This window comes from Nyctibius grandis, chromosome Z, assembly GCF_013368605.1.
Source record: "Nyctibius grandis isolate bNycGra1 chromosome Z, bNycGra1.pri, whole genome shotgun sequence".
NCBI lineage: Eukaryota > Metazoa > Chordata > Aves > Nyctibiiformes > Nyctibiidae > Nyctibius > Nyctibius grandis.
The window spans coordinates 93,754,131-93,769,003 of NC_090695.1; the positions used below are offsets into that span (position 1 = coordinate 93,754,131).

At 47.9% G+C, this 14,873-nt stretch overlaps 1 protein-coding gene across 1 annotated transcript; it reads left to right on the forward strand.

Annotated features, from left to right (window-relative positions):
• Positions 1-2,450: 2,450 nt before the first annotated feature.
• On the forward strand, positions 2,451-12,154 carry LOC137675903 (cytochrome P450 2W1-like). The gene is made up of 9 exons (XM_068422198.1): positions 2,451-2,648; positions 4,990-5,152; positions 7,059-7,208; positions 7,302-7,459; positions 8,256-8,429; positions 9,429-9,570; positions 9,961-10,145; positions 11,130-11,271; positions 11,964-12,154. The coding sequence occupies exons 1-9, from the start codon at positions 2,451-2,453 to the stop codon at positions 12,152-12,154; spliced, it is 1,503 nt and encodes a 500-aa protein (XP_068278299.1).
• Positions 12,155-14,873: the final 2,719 nt, after the last annotated feature.

The window sequence follows — 14,873 nt, forward strand, 5'->3', positions numbered from 1 at the left end:
GGCTCTGGACGGGTCTCTGATGTGGCCTCTTACAGTGATTCCTGTGACTCCTGCCCTTGCCTAAAAGGAACTTGTCACAGTAGAAGCCAGCAGGAGTTATCTGAGGCTGCAGTCCTGGATGCGCTGCTGGTCAAGAATGGGACAGGCAGGGAAGGCACAGAGATTTGGGGGGATTTAAGTTAATTTAAAGGATGCAGGGCTGGTGCTTTAGGGGCTGGCTCTCCCCACGTTGGCTAACTGGCAGGGCAGTGGCTGCGCTTAGAGGTCGGTGGATGATCCCACGCTTCACGTCCTCACCAGCACCACCTGGTTCCCAGGCTGTGGCAGGGGATTGCCACGTGGGCACGAGGGATGGAGGACAACCCGTCTGCGAGCACCCCGAGGGGCCCCGGGAATGCAGCCGGAGCGGTGTCAGTGCCTGGCAGGTGGGTTGTGCTCGGCTCTGTGTGCTCAGGCAGGGGAGCACGTAGCAGTGCGGCTCCGGAGCGAAACACGTACCAGACACATTATTGAGACAGGAATTTCTTGTCATCGCAAGAGCTTTACTTACCTTTGTCATTTTAATGCATTGCACTCAGAGCCTGCTTTAAAAAAACCCAACACACTCCCCGCTGGCTTTTCAGAGATAATTTAAGTCTCTTTCTGAAAGGCCTTTTTATGATTTCGGCGGCTCCCAGGGCAAGGATGAAATACCAGGAGAGTGGCAGCAACACGTAACTTTTGCACTGCAGGGTGCTGCCGGTCAAAAAAAACCCTGCAGGAACAAACATTTTTCATGGGGCGCAGAGCGTGTGCCATTGCGAGTTCCCATCGCAATGCCCACGTCCTGCACCCTGTGCCAGCCCTCGTCCTTCTTGCCTGTCTTTACAGCTCCTCTGCCTCTTCGCTCACTTGAGCAGGCAGGGTTGAGTCATCCCAGGCATGCTCTGGGGGAAACCGTTGCCTCCAGCCCATTTCTTGGAAACTAATTTAAAAAAAAAATCCTAGAAGTGTTGCAACACACTGGCTTCTTCTGCTTCTGGGCGGCTGTTGTGCTGTAGCACCTCGACACCATGCAGGCAGCTCCAGCCTGCAACCAAGCAGCCGTTGTCTTTGGGACCGTGCTAACCATAGCTATGCCACCCTTCACAATAGGTCCACTTCCTTCCCTGTCTTCTTTGCATTTGCAAGGCTGAGGACCCATATTTGCTGAATAATGGCCTTTATATGATCTAACCTTTGGATAAATGTACCTTTAGCCTTGTCCATCCTGATCATGTCAGACAGCTCTTCCTTCCCTGAACAATCTTATTGTTCAATTGTCCATTGGCTGCCTATTACAGAATCACAGAATCGACCAGGTTGGAAGAGACCTCTGAGATCATCAATTCCAACCTTTGACCTAACACCACTGTGTCAACTAGACCATGGCACTAAGTGCCACATCTAGTCTTTTCTTAAACACCTCCAGGGATGGTGACTCCTGGATATTCCCAATATCCTCCTGAAAACCACTATTCAATGGGGTAGATCTCAATTCCTTCTATACAGGATTTAAACCTTTATGAGCAATGGAAGCTCCAGGTGTTTCATATCTTTGACTTAAAAAAATCCTGTTCTCCTGTCTTGTTCCCCTCCTGAAGGCTGCCAGGTCAGCTGGCTTCATTAACTTCATTAACTTCTTCCCTCTATCTCTTAGAAGCTGGTCTTGCAAAATGAAGAATCCTCCCAGAAGTTTCAAATCTAATTTTGTCTTTTCTTTGCACTCATGAATACACTCATGATTACTCGATCCAAGCTAATTTGCCATGGCTAGCTATTACATGTCCTCTACTTCAGACACAAAGTCTGAAATTACATCCCTTCTGGGCAGTTCAGAGCCGACTTTATGAAGAAGTTTATGGGCTACAACCCCCAGGGGTACATGGGCTTTACCACTATTAACAACCTTTGATCTCCACTTGGCGTCAAGAAAGCTAAAGTCTCCTGTAACAATACTATTTGTCTCTCTAGTAACATGGAGATCTCCAACCCTATCGAAATCTGCATCTGGAGGCTTCTAATAGGATTCAGAGAAACCTTTTTATTTCCCCGTGTCAGCAGAGTGTTTGAAGGGTCATAGTACTGCTAATAAAGGACCTTGAGGTCTCGGGGGAAGGAGGAGGTTACAGAGGAATGCCAAGCACCTTTTCCCATGTACATGTTCTTGCACACACATGCATGGGTTTGTAATTTGAAACTCTCTTTACTTCTGGACAGGCTTTGCAAACTGCTTAGACCACATTCTCTGAGGTGTTTAAAGAGGGTGGAGTATGCAGTATTTATTTAGGTACTCTACAAACCTTAATAAGAATCGAGTGCTTGTAGCAATCGCAGAGAGCAAACAGAAAGCCAGCTGGCAGAAACTGAACAGTGCCACTGCATTTTTATTGCTTCTAACCTCCAAAAAACAGATTATTTCTAAAAAAAAAATGTCTTTTTTAATTTCATTTACCTCTGATCCTGCATTAATTTGTCTGTTGTGTGCAGCAGTATTATTAGCTGTACTTTATATTTCAACTGGCTATAAAAATTCAGCTTTTAAATTTCCTCCTGGTCCAACTCCTCTTCCGATCATTGGTAACCTGCACTTGGTGGATCTTAGAAGGCAAGATAAATCACTAATGAAGGTAGGACAAAAACCCCCAAACCCAGACCCTCATAGATTTTAAAGCTGCCTGGGATATATCAGTGAGAACTTTCTGTCTTTTTTAATTCAAACTAAATTGTAAAGGTGTGAAAATTGCTTTATAATATTTTTCTGGGCTGCTTCTAGGCAACGTCTGTGTTGATGCAATGTCATTTATGAGCGATCAACCATTAAAAAAAGACCTCTGGGTAATATGGGAATTCTTCATGTAATTCTGATGATGTACATGAAGTATATAATGCTTGTGGGACTTGAAATATTAATTTGACAGCTCAGACACCCAGAAATCTTTTAAAGCATTAGGACATAACTAATATGAAATGAAATTGCTTCCCTCGCCTCCACCCAGGAGAACCAGCAAGGGGAATTGCATGATGCAGTGACCCCAAAACTGCTTTGGGAAGGGCCGAAATCCAGATGCCCTGTTGCAAAATCCACTTCCCTCTTGATGAATTGGATACGCATTAAAATCTAGACAGCAGTACAAGAGAGGGATGGAAGCGTTGCGCTAACGAACCAGAACGAATAGCCTGTGAGCTCTTCTATTAGCCTGTAATTAAGACAACTCACCCCACTCGTGGTGGTAAACTGTTCTTCGGTGCAAGACGAGGCTGGCCCAGCCCCGGCTGTTTGTGTCAGGCTGTTGGGTGTCCCTCCTCACCTCAGCAGACAGCACCCTCGGGGACCGACCTGCGCCGGGTCAGGGAGAGGACGAGCACGCAGACAGCGGCAGCTCCCGGCTCCCATCTGCACGGCTCCCGTCACACCGACGCTCAGCAAACCCCGGCAGCTCTCTGGGAGCAGCCGCGTGGCAGGTTGGCTCTGCCGTGGGGTGAGGCTCCGGCACCTGGCGGCGTTACGGACGATGTCAGGGCTGGGGTCAGCTTACCCAGCGGGGCTGGGTGGACGTGGCTGCAGCCTCTTGGAGTTACCTCCGCACGCTTCTGTCACCCGCTGGGCTGTAGCTGGCATTGCCCATGTCTGCCTCTACTTCGGGATTACTCCAGAGGGGTTATCCCTCCATCCCACCCCACAGAGAGCAGCAGGCACTAGGGTTCGTTGGCTGGGCACCCCGATGGGGCAGTTTGCAGGGCGTGGGGGGACCCCGCTCCCCTGCGAAAGCTGCCGTTGAACCCGGCGCAGGCTGAGGCTGCACGCGTACACCGCGTATTTGCTTAGGCAGCAGATCCGAGCTGTGCCTTCCCATCGCCTTGCTCCAGCCCAAACTCTTCTTGACCGTCCCCAGCTGCTGCTCTCAAGCTGCTGGGGAGCAAGGTGCTGCCACGGTGGTGGGGCAGAGGTAGGCAGGAGCGTTCAGCCTCCCGCGGTCCCCACTGCAGCACACGTGTTTCCCTGCCAGCCTGCCCCACTCTGCGCAGAGCCTCATCCCAGACCCCTTTCCTTGGCAAAGAGGAGCGGGGATTGCACACAGCACAGCCGGCTCTGGGGCACACGTAGGACGTGCCAGTGGGACCGCATGCTCCTGGAGGGGTTTTCAGCCCGTCGAGGCACTGCATTGCCTTTGTGAACCGCCTGGCAAAGCACAGCTGTGGTGGGGAGCCGTGCAGAATCTGTCCTGGGGCATGTGGCAGTGAAAAAGCCTCTCTGTGTCATGGCAAAGATACATCCAGAGTCTTCTCAGTGCAAAACGAGCATCACTTTGTGTTCAAGCATGGGGACAGCCAGCGGTTCAGGCAGCCTCCTGCTCCTGCCGTGGGTTTCCCTGCTGTGCCCAGCTGAGCTTTAGGTACCAAAGCCAGGGCCGAGCAGAGGGGCACGGATTTGCAATTTGTGGCCATCCGGGGCAAACTGAATGCCTGGCATGGGGCAAATGGCTCCTCTGGTCTAGCAGCAGGGATGCAGGAGTGCTTTGGTATGAGAGGAGCATCGTACCAAAGCTTTCCTGCACAACAGCATCATCTGCACTGAAATCTGAACACAGTCTTCTCTGTTTTCGTCTTTCTCCGGTTTGCCAACTTGTGTTGCCATTTGAGGTCTGGTCTTTAACTCCAGGTTGTTTTTTTTGCTTTTAATTTACTTTCTCTTTAACAGCAAAACCCGATTAGTAATGCACTGATGGGGTTGGGGGTTCTTTCGTGGCAATAAGCCTAAAATCCGTATGGATGCCAGCCAGGCATCTGTACGAAATGCCTCATGTTTGACCGTGACGAGCTCCGGCTCACAGATGCTGTTCTGCAGGTGGCGGCTCCACAGCTGTTCCCAGCAGGGCACCAGGACATCTGTCCTTTCAGAAAGCAATGGGCGCTTGCCCTGTGCACACTCCATCCCTTCCTGACCATCACAGCTCGCCTCTTTTTCAGCTTGCGGAAAAATACGGCCCCATCTTCACCCTCCACTTTGGGTTCCAGAAAGTTGTGGTCCTGACCGGGTACGAAGTTGTGCGGGAGGCGCTTGTGAACTACCCAGAGGAGTTTGTAGACAGACCATCCATCCCAATATTTGACCAAATTCAGAACGGAAACGGTACTAGAGAAATGAGCGGGGGTGGGCGGGAGGGATGACAGTGGCACTTAGTGCCAGCCTAACTGTGCTTCCCCGGAGCCTGGCTTTTAAACATCCCCCTTGGACCCTTCTAAAGCCAAGCCGACAGAAAATATTTGGCTTTCCTCACTTCCATGCAATGCCTCCTGGCTTTTCACTACCATAATTTTTGCTAATGCACTTGCGGCCGATCCATATCCTAAATGTTCGAGGGTGAGGAGTGGGATTTTTAAAGGCACCGTGGTGATTCTGGGGTTAATTTCTATAAGACATCAACAAGAGCAGCTCTCCACCACCATCACATTTACAAACCTTCCCCATGGTTTCAGGGGACTTTGGACTAACTGGTTTGGCTGTTCGGAGCTGTAGGGTTTTTCCCGTTCTCCCACTGCCAGGTGCCACGTTTTTTGGACATCACAATGTTGGACATCATCAGTCCCCTGTGCCTTGCCTCCCCATAAAAGTTCTTGGGTGGACCACATGAAACAGGTTCAGGCAGAAGCAATAGGCTGAGGCTGGGAATTTGCCCCCACAAACAACCTCATGGTTTTTCCAGGGCAACTGAGTATTTCAGAGGACTTTTTGCCTTGTTTGTCCATCTTCTGCTTCAGCTGAGGCTTTAGCTTTGAGGATCCAAAAGGCAGCTTAATATGCTGGTCATAGGCTGAAGTTACAATTAGAAATTAAATTACCCAGCCATAATATCAATAGATGAATTTATTGCTACATAAGGAAAAGGAATCGATGGGGAGAAAAGCATTTTTCAGAGCTAATTTACATGTAAAATATCCCTGTGGGAGACTGTCAGTATTGCACTATAAGTCCTTTCACACTTACCTTCTCTGCCCGAGTCTGAGCCGCTTAGAGGTGACCCAAAGCTGTAAATTCACAGGGGCTGTTAAGTAACAATGGTCACAAATTTTCCAATGAAACATTTTTTCTTCAGAAGATGCCAATTTCTTGGCTCTGAAGCTGTTTGCAGAAAACGAATTATCCAGATGAAAGTGCCCGAATTAAAGAAAAATTAAGAAGTTTAGAAATTTGCTTTCACATTTTTAGAGAACAAGTTTTGCTTTCTAAATTAAAACTATATGGCTCTAAAGTAGTGTTTATTCTCAGAAAAGCAAACTAAAATTTAAAAACCTTGCAGCCAAGATGAAGATGTGAAGTGCTAGATCCAGTTTTTCAATTGACACAATCTCAGGTAGTCTTTGGATTACTGACACAATTTTTTCTTTTGCTATTTCCAACACACTGACAGAATGAAATACCCATCCCTTCTTGGCGGGGTTAGTGACCATCAAGGCATAAGCTCAGTGACCTCTATAAAATGATAGCATTTTTGCCACTGCTGAAAATACAGTGGTGCTGGGAATCTCCATAAAAGAGTTCAGCACTGGCCAGGGTTGAGGAGACTGAACTATCCCATCTCACATAGATAAAATAACTTTATGACCAGAACAGGACAAAGGGAGAAGCTTCAAAGATACAAGGTTGTTGCTTGAGGCCCTAGACTTGCAACCAAACAGGGTCAGAAAGGTTGTATGATTGACTTAGACCAACATCTCTCCCCAGCTCTACAGCCAACCCGTACTGGTCTGAAAGCCATACCTGCTTACCTTGCACTCAGGAGAGGGCTGGGGCAGACTGGGTTGGGTGGGAGCTTGTTTTCCCCAAACTAGAGGCTCAGTGAGAGTGGGAGAACGGAGCTAAGAGGATATAGGGATGGGGCACACAGAGATGGGACACCCTCAGTCCCCAAATCCATGGGAAACTGGGCAGCAGAAACACTTGTGGAGATCCCTCCTCATCCAGTCCCCTATCTTGTTTCGTGCGGTGGGGCTCCTCCATGCATGAGCCCAGCGGTAATGTCTCACGGCGTCCCCAGGTTTGTTCTTCTCTATCGGAGAGCTGTGGAGAACAACTCGGAGGTTCACCGTATCCAGCATGCGCAACCTTGGCATGGGGAAAAAAATGATAGAAGGGAGAATTTTTGAGGAGCTTCACTTCCTTATCGAGATGATCAAATCCTTCAAAGGTGAGCTGCAGACCATCACGACACTGTACAGCCTCATAGGTGTCACTGCTGCTGCAGCATCTCACTAACATTTCCATCCTCTTCCCATTGCAGGGGAACCTTTTAGTCTGCCATCCTTCAACTGCGCTCCCATCAATATCACCTTCATCATGCTGTTTGGAGACAGGTTTGACTATAAGGACCCAACATTTCTCACTCTCTTAAGACTCATAGATGAAGTTATGATCCTTCTGGGATCTCCGTATTTGAATGTAAGTAACCTGTCCCACAGATTAACATATTGTTACACTGGCACATTACATCTGTGAGCCACATAAACCATAGAATTTAGTTCAGCAGTTTTCAAATATTCAGAACCAGCCATTACACCTAAAATGTGACAGTTGTCCTGTCATACCACCTCGGTCACTACAAGTGTGCAGCCAGATTCCCCTTTGCTACTCTCCTTTTGAACCATCCTGCATACCTGTGTGGAGCTAAAATGGGACCTGAACTATGGCTACTTTAGCTCCATAGATTTTTTTTTTTTTTTTTGGCTTCTTCACCATAACTGCACCATCTAGGCTTTGTTTGCCTTTGCTGCATTTTCTAAAAAGGCACATTCAGTGCTGATGTCCAGGTGAGTGAGATTTCACAGGCTGCATTAAAAACGCTTCCTTGGAGAGTACTAGGAAGACTCTGCTTATCTTCAAACTATCATACCCTGTCCTTCGTATCTGATGTTGGAAAAAACTAACCAGTCTCATACTGATCTAAACTGACTGGTGGCCTGGCACACTGGAGCCCCAACTCTGTTGAGAGGCTGATCAGGCTGTTACTGGTAGACGATCTGTTCCCACAGAATGGTATAAATGCTTAAAATTAGGTAGTACTAAATAAAGGCTCAAAGGTTGCAAAGCCCTCCCTTATGAAAATCTGCCTGGGATGCTAAGATACTACTACTACAAGACAAAACTCAACTGATATGTCATGCCTTAGGAAGAAGCCGTTTCAGCATGCTGATATTTCTGCAGACACTAATGCTTCTCTTTTTTAATTCCTCATTAGTATTTCAATTTCTACCCATTCCTTGGATTTCTTTTTAAAACCCACAAGATTATGCTTGGGAAAATAGAAGATGTGCGCATCATTTTAAGGCAATACATGAAGGCAAGCAGGGAGGATATCAATGAGAACAGCGTGAGGAGCTACATTGATGCACTGATATTCAAGCAACAAGAGGTATTTGACTGCTTAGCTCTGTTGACTTTGCAATGTCCCTTTGGATTTTCTAGCTAGAACAGTTGCTGAGTCTTGATTTCAGTCATGTCATGTAAATCTATCAAAATCCATGCGGTTATTCTAGTGGTATTGAAATCAGATGCCAGTCTCTTACAGTTGGTGTAATTTACTGCAGGGATTTTTCTATCAAAATTAAGATATGAAAGCCAGCGTCTCAGTCCACTCCTGAAATAGCAGTGCTAATAGTGTGAGATCAACTCCTTGTTCCTACTAGGAAATGCATGAATTCACATGAAAGCTGACTCTGCCTTTCTTTTTATTACAACAAATCAGTTAATCATTGATACTGTTGCTCCAAGATGAATGATACACTTAAAGTACTAGAATGATAAATCATCAGTACAAGTCCTAGCCCTGCCCTGCATCATATTTTAGTATAGACTCGGCAGTTTCACACATCAGTTGATTTCATTCAATGCAAAATATTTGGGATTTGAGTTTTTTCTTCTTTCTGGATCTGGGCCAACCTTAGGCACTAAGTCTTCTACCCAGCTATGTGGAGGAAGGGTCAGTACAGTCCTAAAGCTCAGCAGAAATGAACTGAAAGGCCATTTTGAACATTGTTGGGGATTCAGTCCTGCCCTTGAGCAGGAGGAGTCCGTCGGAGCTGGGATTAGCTGAATCTCCTTCTGTACAGGGGAGAGACCAGGCTCTTTCCACACCTGTGAGGCTGAGTCTGTGAACAGCGTCTGGCCCTGGGCTTCAGCCTGCTTTTGGGTGGAGATGGATGCTGAACCAAAACTCCACTCCAAACCTTTCATCTTTGGTGCTCCCACCTTTGGTGAATGCTGTGCATTCAAGATCAGGTCTGTTTTATTACCCAGTTCACAAACACAAGATCATAGCCAGCAGTGTCATAGGCTATGCAGCATTTCCCAAGCTTGCTGAAAATTAAGACGGATAGTTTTAAGACCTTTCTTACCACTTGTGTTTTTCAAGGAGAAAAACAAGAAAGACAGCCTCTTCCATGATGACAACCTAATAGCATCCCTCCTTGACCTGGTCATGGCGGGGACAGAGACCATAGCCACAACGCTCCAGTGGGCCATCCTGCTGATGATGAAATACCCAGAGATTCAAAGTGAGCTCCTTTCACCTGCACTCCATCCATGGCATGGCAGATACGGGGAGGGGAGAGGCCTGGCTGCAGATCCACAGAAGCTCTTTGGCCTTAAGAGCTGAATCCTGTTTCTTTATTATTATGAACTAATGATGTAATTAGACGCTGATCAAAGTCACAATAAAATAGTCCCTGTGCCTTGCTGGGAGAGAAGATGAGTGGAGATCAAAGTACAATGCTGGGGAAACAACCCGTCAACCCATGAACTAGAAATAGAGCCGGGAAACCCAGGCTGGCATTTTAAGAATCCTCTCCCTCCAGACCCTGGAAAAATATGTTCTTCCCAAAACCAAATCCAAGGAGGGAGTTGGCTTCCTTGCTGGGGCACATCCCTTTGTTTGTTCCTTCCAGAAAAGGTGCAGGAGGAGATTGGGAGAACTGTCAAAGCTGGAAGCTGGGCCACGTATGAGGATCGGAAGAACATGCCTTTTACAAATGCCGTGCTACATGAAGTGCAAAGGTTTATCACCCTCCTGCCCCACGTTCCCCGCTGCACTGCTGTTGACACCCACTTCAGGGGCTACTTCATTCCCAAGGTAGGTAATTGCTCCATCCCATGAACAAACACCCTCCTCATTTTTGCTAGTGCCACTAAAGACTGGTTTCTTCAGAGGGAATTATAGGACTGAAGCCCAAAGTAAGCATCCAAAATCACCCCCAAAAGAGTTTCTTCCTTTCCAGTGACTATGTTGAGTCCAGAGAGACTGGTATTGAAGGACTCCCTTCAGTCGCAGAGCCACGAAGATGATTAAGGGAGTGGAACATCTCCCTTATGAGGAGAGGCTGAGGGAGCTGGGTCTCTTTAGCTTAGAGAAGAGGAGACTGAGGGGTGACCTCATTAATGTTTATAAATATGTAAAGGGCAAGTGTCAAGAGGATGGAGCCAGGCTCTTCTCAGTGACATCCCTTGACAGGACAAGGGGCAATGGGTGCAAGCTGGAGCACAGGAGGTTCCACTTAAATTTGAGGAAAAACTTCTTTACTGTAAGGGTGACTGAACACTGGAACAGGCTGCCCAGAGAGGTTGTGGAGTCTCCTTCTCTGGAGACATTCAAAACCCGCCTGGACGCGTTCCTGTGTGATATGGTCTAGGCAATCCTGCCCCGGCAGGGGGATTGGACTAGATGATCTTTCGAGGTCCCTTCCAATCCCTAACATTCTGTGATTCTGTGATTCTGTGTGAGTCCCTCTCATGCTGAGGACTTCCTCGCTCCACGAGTGACTCTGGTTTACCTCCTTGATGCCATCTGCCCAGTGAAGTGCCTGCTGGGGAATTTACAGGATCTGACCCTCTGCTTGAGGTTTTCACAGCACCTTATGGGATTTGGCTTCAATCCTTGGCACTGCTGGGAAAATCTCACTGACTTCGCTCTCTCTACTGGCTGATGGGATAAAGCCCTCAGGGTCTCCACCAACACCAGGTGGAGCAAATCTCCTGGGACACTGAAGTCTGTGTCACAAAATGAACCAAAACAGAGCACTTTTGCTATCTTTTGTGCCTTCATGTACTTGTCTTCCAGGGTATAATTGTAATCCCGTCACTCACCTCAGTGCTGCTGGATAAGACACAATGGGAGACACCACATCAGTTCAACCCCAACCACTTCCTTGATGCTGAAGGGAATTTTGTAAAGAGAGAGGCTTTCCTGCCGTTCTCCACAGGTAACTAAAGGGCTGATGTGCACGGAGCTGAGGCTATGGCAGGACCATTTTATTACAATATACACTAACGTGATCTTCATGGCTAAGTACTGAAAGGATGGCTTGAAGGGATTCCAGAACATGCTCCAACCACAAACCCTCAGCAGTGCCTTCTAACGTTAGGAAGCCAGTCCTCGCTGTCCACCAAGTGCTTCACCTGTACAGAGACCATCACACAAGGGCTTAGAATCTAGCACAAAGAGGTGGTAGGAAAGAAGAAACACAGTCTTTTCTAAAAGTGGGATGTTAGGATAAATTTCACAGGAAAAGTGAGTTTCAAACCATTCCGCTTTGGGAGGAGGTGGCATTTTTCTATCAGGCTGCTTTTCAAAGAGAAAGAGTTAAAGATGCTGAGAGGGTTGGAAGAGCTAAGGAGAGGAGAGGGTACATCATAAATGCATACTAACCCTGTAACACGGCTGTGACTTGCTGCTGCAGGTAGCTGTGTGACAAAGGAGACCAGGCAGGCACATTGTACCAGCGTGGCTGGGACAGCTACCTTTAGCAACATGGGCTCCTCTGCTCTGAAACGCTCTGGTGCGTTTCAACGTTTCACTCCTGCTTCCATTGCAACATCTCAGATGCTAACGTGTCCATGGCAAATATTCTAGTTTGATCTTTCCATCAAGTAAACACACTGCTTTCGTCTGCAGGGCGAAGGAACTGCATTGGAGAAAGCCTCGCCAAGATGGAGCTGTTTGTCTTCTTTGTAGGGTTGCTGCAGACGTTTACTTTTCAACCCCAGCCAGGAGTTTCAGAGTCTGACTTGGACCTTACCGTCCCCCAAACGACTTTCACATTAAGGCCTCAGCCTCAGGCGACCTGTGCTGTCCTGCGTGAATAACAACAGCCTTGTTGAAGAGCAACCTGACAAGTGGGGAAGCTGCTTACATCCAACTTAGCTATGCTAGGACTCGCCGCCCCCCATCCTGCCACAGTCTGCAAACCCATTTAGATAGGCAAGTACTGTTACCACCAAGTTCAACACTGCTTCACAGTCTGAATGAAAGAAGATCTACATTTCTAAGTTTGCAGTCTAAATCATAAGGCCATGTGAGATTTGTACCAGAAACCGATCATAAAAGGCTAATGATACAGACCCATTTCTAGTTTTATGGATCTCTGTCTTTCCTGAGTTTGTTAAATAGGAGCAAACACTGTTCCTCTCTTCAGACCTCCTGGGTAAAGTTAAGAGCCAACACCAGCAGTCAGTCTGCTACTTGGGATGGTCTGGCCATTGGAACTGGCCATGCAATTTCCTTGCACATGGTGTCTAATTTCACAGTGCTTGTATTGCACGCACACCCGCAACGAGAATTGGGATCAGGGAGTAGACGAGACCTGGTTTTGGTTGTTTTCCTTTCCTCTGTAACTTTGTCTGGCTGTTTTCCCTGTCTGTAGCACTCTTACCTGCTATCATATTCTGCAATCTTATTCCAGTTGATGTACAGCTCAGGCAATTTTTCATCCATTTATCTGCCTGTGAATTGCCATTTCTCCATATGCATTTTCTTATCATGTGCTTTATCATATGGTTTGTTTCCCCCTTCATGGGAACCAAATAAAGTTTTAATCCCATGTCTTCATTATATTTCATATGCCTGCTACCCAACTTTGTGTTACACAGAAATAAAAATGCCATGAAAGGTTGATACTGAGCCCAGAGTGGCAACAAATATTGTAAGTTTTACTTATATGTCACGGATGAGAGGTTCTGCATACCCTTATCCTACTAAAAAACAGCCCAGCAGGAGACCCTCCATATCTGCAGAGTGGTTTCTCCAGGGCAAAGAGCTTTCCCTTTGTGCTCAGCTATGGGCTACTAGTCCATCCTAGGGATAGCCTTGGTCTTTCACTTTTATGTCTTCAACTCTTGGTTGCAGAGGCTGAATGCAAGGTTGCCACCACAGCTTCACTGATGCTGCTGCTGTCCCTCTGTTTAGTGCCTTGGACCCTGAGCCTCTCACCTCTTGCCCTCTCAAAGCATCACCTGCTGGCAATGTCACTCTTGAGGAGTGGTGGCAGCAGGATGGGGTCTTCTTCAGGGAAGGCAGGGAGAGACAGATAAAGCAACAGAGGGGCAAGCCACATATCCACTCAGTGAAGGAAGTCTTGGCCTTGCTGAGATAAAAATAAGACTTTTGCCTTTGGCTTTAGAGAGGCCAGGGCTGTTCCTGATGTAGCCCCCTCCAAAAGTAATATGAACTCAAAAGACAAATATGGCAACAAACTAGTGCTCCGGGGGACAAAACTGGGCTGGGTTCAAATCTGCACAAATTCACTGGTGGAACCTCAGCCCTGACCCCTTCCATGGGCTCTCAGGGTCTTGGCTTCGAAGAAGAGAGATGAATCCCCTCCTATGTGGCGTGGCAGCCTTCAGAGCCTGCTCTTTCTCAGTATCACCTTCTGCGCTGGCACTCCCCGGCAGGCAGAGCAGAGCCTGCGGCAGCGCTGGCCATGCACAGAAATCCAGCACACTGCGCAGTACCTGGGCCTCAACAAGGCCATGAGCCACCAGGTGCAAACATTCACGGGAAACAGGTTCCTTTGGTTCCTTTGAAAAGTGCATTCTGCTTGTGCCTGTGTTAGCAGATGGATGGAAGCGATCGCTCCCCAGCACACTAAACTAAGCAGATGAATATATCTCTGCAAAAGAAAGTGCCCACCTCCCGTTTATTTGTTCAGCCAAACGATGGCAGAACATCGATTATGACTCAGCTACATATTTATCTAGCAGAAAACATTGGCTCTTGGGGTGGAAATACCATTTCCATATTCCCCAGTGGCCCTGAGGATCTTCCCTCCAGCTGCGAAACATGTTCGTGCCTTGTGACACGCTGCCCTGAACTGAAGGCGAACAGCTTGGGGCAGGACAGGTGGCTTGATTTTTAAAGTAAGCTCTGAACAAATCCAGCTCACACTGTGTCTGTGGCTTATGCCATGTGCAGCTGGCTGGGCAGCACGTCCCATAGCCCAGCCTGCCACCCCCAGCGCCGTGATGCTGGGACCAGGGGCTGCTGCGCTCGGAGGGGCGATGCTCAGATGCACCGTACAGGTTTGTAAAATGAGGGCTGCCTTCTATCTGCAGCCCCTCTGTGCTCCAGCCGGAGGAATACGCATTATGCAGAATATAATTTCTATGTTGTTTTTGCCACGAGATGGCACCGCGATCCCTTCGAGTCACAGCCAGCCCAGCCCTGCAGTCCTTATTGGGGTAGAGGGCCCCGTCAGCCACGAACTGGGGCTGGTCAAGGAGGGCAAGCTAAGCCTTGAGGCTTTACCCCATGAGGCAGCGTGCAGGGAACACTAGGAGTCTTCTCCTCCCCATCCTACAGCAGACTAGGATCCCTCCCAGAGGATAACTGGCTCAAACACTTTGTGGGACAATGGCTGAACCCATTCAGTGAGAACCCATTCATGAGAGTCCTGTTGCCTTCACTGATGAGGGGATGTGATGAGATGCCATCTCCAGTCTCTGAGGAGAAGAAGATACGGGAATGCTGGGAAAAGATGAGGTCCTGACAAACCTCACAGAAAGCTGGGAGAAGTAAGAAAAGGGGAGA

What these genes read in the sequence shown, in the direction of transcription:
- LOC137675903 (XM_068422198.1), top strand. Translation starts at nt 2,451, where the DNA reads ATGTCTTTTTTAATTTCATTTACCTCTGATCCTGCATTAATTTGTCTG. An exon ending in GAAATACCCAGAGATTCAAA is followed by an intron (nt 9,571 to 9,960) that starts GTGAGCTCCTTT and finishes TGTTCCTTCCAG; the next exon opens with AAAAGGTGCAGGAGGAGATT. An exon ending in TTTCCTGCCGTTCTCCACAG is followed by an intron (nt 11,272 to 11,963) that starts GTAACTAAAGGG and finishes TTTCGTCTGCAG; the next exon opens with GGCGAAGGAACTGCATTGGA.